This window comes from Erigeron canadensis, chloroplast (assembly GCF_010389155.1).
Source record: "Erigeron canadensis voucher CCANA20171209 chloroplast, complete genome".
NCBI lineage: Eukaryota > Viridiplantae > Streptophyta > Magnoliopsida > Asterales > Asteraceae > Erigeron > Erigeron canadensis.
The window spans coordinates 17,501-25,000 of record NC_046789.1 but is presented as its reverse complement, the minus strand read 5'-3'; the positions used below and the strand labels follow the sequence as shown (position 1 = coordinate 25,000).

The window sequence follows — 7,500 nt, the reverse complement described above, 5'->3', positions numbered from 1 at the left end:
TTGCAACCTAAATGGATAAGATCATCAATGGATCAATTGATTGGGGTGAATCGTTGCATAGAAATTGATTTGATTCATCTAAGTTTACAATTTATTATTTATTAATATTTTCGTTTGGTCAATCGTTGAATAAAATCAACTGAAAAAGGGAATCATTCTATAGAACATCCTTTTTTATTTAATAAGGTCGTAATACCACAGTAATACCACAAGACTTCTTCGTCAAATTCCGACTCCGAATAGTTAATAGTCGGATTCGATGACCAATCTAATTCATTGAAGGAAAGGTAGGATTATGATATAAATGGACAAAAGGTAATTTTAGGAAAAAGATCTTTGAGATCTCTTTCCTTTTTTTCAATTCTCTACTCTAATATCAATATTGTATTGTAATCTTTATTGTAATCTTTTTTTCTAAAATCTATAACTCTAGATCATATATTAGTTGTATATTTTCATTTCATTCACTAAGTCAATTTTTTTAGCCACGCACACATTGTCTTAGGTTAAACTAAAAAGACTCGTTAGAAAACTAGTCAATGGTGGCCCTCCATGGATTCACCTATATAAGCCGCGGCTAAAGTTGCAAAAATAAGAGCTTGAATACCACTTGTAAATAATCCAAGGAACATAACAGGGATCGGAACCACTGAAGGTACTAAAGAAACAAGAACAACAACTACTAATTCATCGGCTAATATATTTCCGAAAAGTCGAAAACTAAGTGATAGGGGCTTTGTGAAATCTTCTAAGATGTTAATAGGTAAAAGAATTGGAGTTGGTTGAATATATTTCCCGAAATAACCTAATCCTTTTTTGGTAAGACCCGCATAGAAATATGCCACTGACGTGAGTAAAGCCAAAGCAACTGTAGTATTTATATCATTAGTCGGTGCGGCTAATTCCCCATGAGGTAATTGTATGATTTTCCACGGTAAAAGGGCGCCTGCCCAATTAGAAACAAAAATAAATAGAAACATAGTTCCAATAAAAGGAACCCAAGGACCATATTCTTCTCCAATTTGAGTTTTACTCACATCTCGAATAAATTCAAGGACATATTCGAAGAAATTCTGACCGCCGGTCGGAATGGTTTGTGGGTTCCGAACGGCTAGAGCGGCTGAACCTAATAAGATAGCAATTACAACCCAAGAAGTAATAAGTACTTGGCCGTGGACTTGGAAACCTCCGATTTTCCAATAAAAATGTTGGCCTACTTCCACACCGGATAGATCATATAACCCATTTAGTGTGTTGATGGAACATGATAGAACATTCATATTGCCCTCTGACAAAATATAGAACTTTAATCAAAATTATTTTGATTCAACCATCTCTTTCTCGACTTGACTACTTGAATCATCTAATTTGAATACCAACCAATCAAATTCTATTCCGTGTTATTTTTATCTCCTTTTTGAGATTCAGAAATAGTAATCGATTCAATAAATCTACGAAGGTTCCTAAATGAAATAAGTTTTTTATCTTATTCTTAGTATTAATTATTAATCACGGATTTCTCATATAGCCAGAACGGCCCTCACAAATAGCAAATACTAATTTGTTAAGAATTAATCGGATTGAAGATATAGCGTCATCATTCGCTGGAATCGAAATATCTGCGAGATCGGGGTCACAATTTGTATCGATTAAACAAATTGTTGGAATTCCCAACGTGATACATTCTTGAAGGGCCGTATATTCTTCGTGCTGATCAACGATGATTACAATATCGGGTAACCCTGTCATATATTTAATCCCGCCCAGATATGTTTGCAAATGAGATAATTGTCTTTTCAACATAGCCGCATCTCTTTTCGGAAGACGGCTGAGCCCCCCTGTTTTTTGTTCGGTTCTCAAGTCTCTAAACTTATGAAGTCTCGTTTCTGTAGTGGACCAATTCGTTAACATACCACCGAGCCATTTTTTATTAACATAATGACACCGAGCCCTTATGGCAGCGCATGATACTGAATCAGCTTCTTTATTTTTAGTGCCAACAATTAAGAATTGTTTTCCTCTACTTGCGGCATCAAAAACCAAATCACAAGCTTCTGATAAAAAACGAGCAGTTTTAGTAAGATTTGTAATATGAATACCTTTACGTTTTGCAGAGATATAAGGTGCCATTTTAGGATTCCATTTCCTAGTACCATGGCCAAAATGAACTCCTGCTTCCATCATCTCTTCTAAATTAATGTTCCAATATCTTCTTGTCATTTCTCCCCACACTGCCTTCCCCTTCTCCCCCTTTTTTTGAAAAAAAAAGCGAAGAGGTACCCTGAATAAATAATTGTTCCGACGGAACCTTCTCTTCTACCGTAGATGTAGATACACAGCCCAAGCCATTATTCTTTTCTATTTGTTATTTTTTTGATTACTATTACCAAATCAAAGGACCAACAGATCCGAAAAAAAAAAAGAAAGGTCGAATTTGCTATTAGGGATTTAAAAAAACGATTGTTCTTGTGTATCATGGAAATTCTTTGAAAGGCAAGAATCAAATAATTTTCTGTGGTAGAACAAAATATCTTTCATTTCCCCCTCTAATAGATTCTTTTTTTTGAGGTCAAAGGCAATGTTGTTAGGAATGTTGTTAGATTCGCTCGATGGTGCTTTGAAGCCGCTACCAACAGGTATCATCCCCCCCAGAACAACGTTTTCTTTCAGGCCTTTCAACCAGTCGATACGCCCCAGGAGAGCTGCTTTTGCTAAAACTCGAGCAGTTTCTTGAAAACTCGCTTCGGATATGAAACTTTGAGTATTCATAGAAGCTCTTGTTATTCCCAATAAGACGGCTTGGTAACAGATCGCTTCTTCCAAAGCGCGCCCCATTCGTTCCGCTCGCAACAATTCAATTAGTTCTCCGGGCGAAAAAACATTAGACATTTCATCTTCTGAAACCAATACTTTTGATGTTATTTGACGTACAATAATTTCTATATGCCTATTATGTATCTGCACCCCTTGGGATCGATAAACCTTTTGAACCTTATTAACCAAAGAGATACGACTTTGCACTATAGTTAGCTCAGCACCGATCAGGAATGCCCAAGGAATTCCAAGAATTCTTGTTATACATTTGTTCCAAGTCTCAATCCTCTTTTCGAGATTCATCGATATTGAATCAATCGAACGCACTTCTAACACCTGTTCTACTTTTGGAAGACCTTGCGTTATATCACCAGATCTTGATTTTTCATATATAAATGTAACTAATGTATCTCCTTCGCAAAGGATTTCCCCGTAATGTCCATGAACAGTTGCTCCTGGAGTAGCCAAATAAGGCTTAGCTGATCGTATTACCACAGAGTCAACTTGAAGAATTAGAACTTGACCCGATTTTAAATGCGGTCCTTTTTTGGCTATACATACATTTTCACAAAGAAACTGCCCAAGACTAACGATTGTAGATGCCTCTTCACAACAATTGTAATGCAGAAAATACCAATTCAAATTGAATGGATTCAAAATGATGTTACTGCACGAATAGGGATTATAAACTTTACCTTTTTCATCCAGTAAATAATATTTAAGTATTTGAAAAATCTGTTTTAAATTGTCAAGTTGCAAATAGTTAGTTACCAACATTTTGTTATGGGTTATTAAATCGGAAAATAAATCAAAATTATAAATTGGAAAGCCTGTTCCTAAGGGGCCCAACGGATTCCTAATTGGAATTGGGGGGTCCTCTTTGATTGATTCTTTTATCACATTGGTAGATTTTACATCGTTGAATGGGCCTGTTCGAGAACAATTGGATGATGACAAAATTATCAAAGATTGAGATTCCTTATTTCGATTCAATAACGTATGAATAGTTCCTTGATTTGGATTAAGGGATTCTTGAATCCTTGCCTTGGAATAGGAATAAATGGAAGAAAACGGATTGACATTAGCGCGATCTGGTCGATTCTCAGAGATTAATCCTGAACCCGACAGATCATTTCTTTTTCCGGTATACAAAATAGGTGACTTCGCTAAGTCGATTCGTAGAAAATCTCTAATTAAACCATTTGTCCTTATTTCAACAAAGGAAGCACAGGCCTTTTCGATCTTTTTGTCTTGGTCCCAATTCAACACTAAACAAGTCCGAACTAATTGAATACTTGTGTCCCAAATTTCAAGAATAGGGTCGTAATAAAGGATATAGTTGACAACTCGAAGTTGTAGATTATCACTTTCTTGCAAGAGATCCGGTGGGAAAAGTCTTCCTAAATTTATACCATCCGTTTTTTTATATGGGATTACAGGTTGAACCAAAACAAAATATTTTTTTTCATACCTGGAAAGTTTCATTCGTTGGATATAGAGCCAATTTTTCAATTTTTTGTATTCTTTGGAATTTTGTTTTCCCCCTCCTGGTGGTATCAATCGGAATGCCTTGTTTGTCTTTCCAGGAAAATGGATATCTCCAGAAAAGATTATTAGTTTAATTTTTTCTGCTTTTTTCTTCACTCGGACCAATCCACCTACCCGACTTCTTCTATTTAAAGTGATTTGTGTATCTATCCCAATAATACTATTGTGCCGTACCATTATGGAACAAGATTCGGCCAAAATGTGGACTTCCACGGGAATAAAAAAAAACGGATTTACTTCCTTTTGGTATTTTGGCCAAAATACCTTGACTCCTCGATACTCAATCAACTCCTCTTCATTAACGATTGAATTCAGTTCTCTAGTCTCATATTTAGTAAGTCCCGAGCTCTTTCTTATATATCGAGGATCGTCGAAATAAGCAAGAATACTATTTCTACGGAGAATGCCATTTCGCGGGATTTCAATTGAGATACCTGAAGAAGGTATTAATTGGTTCTCGTCCTCTTGAATCGATTCGAGTGGGATGATGACTCTATTTCTTCGCCTCTTTGCCAATAAATCCGAATTCCCCTCGAGAACGGCCGGATTTCTGAGATTACAACGACTGGTACCTGTCATTCGATTAAGTTCTGAATAATCAGGAATCTTATCTCCTTTTTGATTTTTACCATAAAAATACGAACTAAAAAATTTGTGTCTCACTTGATTATTAGTTACTGAGGGGTTAGAAATATATCTTCGCTTAACAGAAAGAGAATAAGCGTTCATTTGATCTTGATCCTTGTGGATCGAACAGGGGCCTGGACTGGATCTCCAGGGCTCCCCTAATAATATCCATAAATGACTTGTTTTTGGTAAGAGATGAATATTACCATATGTGAATTCAGGTGCATGGTACACATCGGTATTCCAGTGCATTTCGCCTTCTGAGTCAGAATAAATATGTTTTCGAACCTTCTCTTTCAAATTCAAAGTGGATGTTCTCGCGCGAATCTCAGCAATGACTTGTTCTGATTCTACATATTGATCGTTTTGAACTAAAAGAAAACTTTTAGGCGGAATACACACATTGTGTATAATATCTTCACTTTCAATAGTTACATACAAGTCTCTAGAACATAGAAAAGCAGGATGTCCATGACGCGTACGTGTCGGATGAACCAAATCCTCGTTGAATTTTATTTTTCCATTAGAAGGGGCTCGGACATGTTCTGCAGTACCCCCTGTGAATACTCCGCCGGTATGAAAAGTTCTTAATGTTAATTGAGTACCTGGTTCTCCAATAGATTGACCCGCAATAATACCTACAGCTTCTCCCAATTCGACCAGGTCGTCGTGAGCCGGGCTTCGGCCATAGCATAGTTGACAAATCCAAGATGTACTCCTACAAGTAAAGGGGGTTCGAATAGAGATTGGTTGTGCTCTAAAAGTTATGAATCTATTAACAAGTCCAACCCCAATATCTTGATTTCTAGTAGCAATGCATCGCGAACCTATATATATATGATCCGCTAATACACGCCCAATTAATGTTTGGATAAAAATCCTGTCGGTCATCATTCCATTTCGAGGACTTACAGAAATACCTCGGACGGTGCCACAATCTGTTCGACGGACAACAATGTGTTGAACTACTTCAACAAGTCTGCGCGTGAGGTATCCTGCATCTGATGTTCGGATAGCGGTATCCACAACTCCTTTACGGGCTCCATAGCAAGAAATAATATATTCTGTTAAAGAGAGTCCTTCGCGTAAATTGCTTTGAATGGGTAAATCAATCATTTGACCTTGGGGATCCGACATTAATCCTCTCATACCTACTAATTGATGTACCTGAGATGCATTTCCTCTGGCTCCCGAAAAAGACATTATATGGACTGGATTAAAAGGATCGGTCATCCGAAAATTAGGATTCATTTCTTGTCGCAAATATTCACTTGTGGCATACCAGATCTCGATCGATTGACGTAATTTTTCTACGGCGTGTACATTTCCATAATGATGGTGTTTTTCCAAAATAAAACTTTGTTGTTCAGCGTCTTGAACTAGCCATCTTTTAGAAGGTATTGTTAAAAGATCATCAATTCCTAATGAAATGGATGCGGCGGTAGCTTGTCGGAAACCCAGAGTCTTTACTTGATCCAGGATATGTGATGTATATCCTATTCCATAGTGATCAATAAATCGACTAATAAGTCGTTTCATGGCAGTTCCGTCTATCACGTTATTGTGAAAGACCTGAGTGGGCCGTTCTGCCATCAGTACCTCCATATTGCGATGAGTAGAATTTGACAATGGGTTTGAGTCAGTGATTGGACAACTTCCTTTTCTAGATCTTGATTCACGTAGAAATTCCGCAATTTTATAGTCCTAGTTAACCCGGCGAAACTCGAATTCCCGCTGGTAGCATAGAATTACAACAGCCCTGCCAAAACCCCTGTATGGCTTCTTCTATTTCTCGATAAAGAGAAATATGCCCAAGAGTGGTTCGAATATATATATAAAGAATTTCTTTTTTTATACTTCTTACTATTAGATAGTGTCCATAAATCTCATAATAGGTCCCCAAAGATTCATAGTGAATTTCAATGGGAGCTTCTCTTGCAGCAATAACGCGTTGATCTAGTCGCCACCGCAGCCACAAAGGACTACCTAATTTGATTCGTTTTTGACGAAAAGCCCCAATTGCATCATAGGCGTTACAAAAAAACGGTTCTTTTTTTTTTGTATACTTATAGTTATTATCTTCATTTTGATAGTTTCTACTATTACACGGATTATACCTATTTACACAAATACCCCGACGATTTCCACTCGTTAAGACATAGAGTCCACTAAGCATATCTTGAGTTGGTGCAGAAATGGGATCTCCAATAGTTGGAGACAAAAGATTCATATGAGAAAACATAAGTAAACGTGCCTCCGCTTGAGCCTCCAAAGATAAAGGCACATGAACAGCCATTTGATCCCCGTCAAAGTCTGCATTGAAGCCCTTACAAACTAATGGGTGTAAACAAATAGCGCGCCCTTCTACTAAAATGGGGAGGAATGCCTGTATGCCTAATCTATGCAGAGTAGGCGCTCTATTCAGCAATACAGGATGGTCATCCAGAATTTCTTGAAGTATTTCCCATACAATCGGTTTTTTTTTACGAATTTGACTCTTAGCAACTCCAA

The 7,500-nt window shown here is 37.1% G+C and overlaps 4 protein-coding genes across 4 annotated transcripts in view, besides 1 other annotated feature; all 4 read right to left on the bottom strand. All coding sequences in view use genetic code 11, as the record gives it.

Annotated features, from left to right (window-relative positions):
- Positions 1–7,500: part of a sequence feature (large single copy region (LSC)) that runs on past both edges of the window.
- atpI (ATP synthase CF0 subunit IV) lies at positions 537–1,280 on the bottom strand. The gene has a single exon. It carries the CDS (start codon positions 1,278–1,280, stop codon positions 537–539), a length of 744 nt encoding a protein of 247 aa, YP_009747307.1.
- rps2 (ribosomal protein S2) lies at positions 1,510–2,220 on the bottom strand. Its single transcript has one exon. It carries the CDS (start codon positions 2,218–2,220, stop codon positions 1,510–1,512), a length of 711 nt encoding a protein of 236 aa, YP_009747306.1.
- On the bottom strand, positions 2,449–6,594 carry rpoC2 (RNA polymerase beta'' subunit). Its single transcript has one exon. It carries the CDS (start codon positions 6,592–6,594, stop codon positions 2,449–2,451), a length of 4,146 nt encoding a protein of 1,381 aa, YP_009747305.1.
- rpoC1 (RNA polymerase beta' subunit) overlaps positions 6,698–7,500 on the bottom strand; it is a 2,831-nt gene continuing 2,028 nt past the window's right edge. The window contains exon 2 of the mRNA in view: positions 6,698–7,500. This exon is cut by the window's right edge and continues 835 nt beyond it. Within this exon, the coding sequence (YP_009747304.1) occupies positions 6,698–7,500 (803 nt within the window).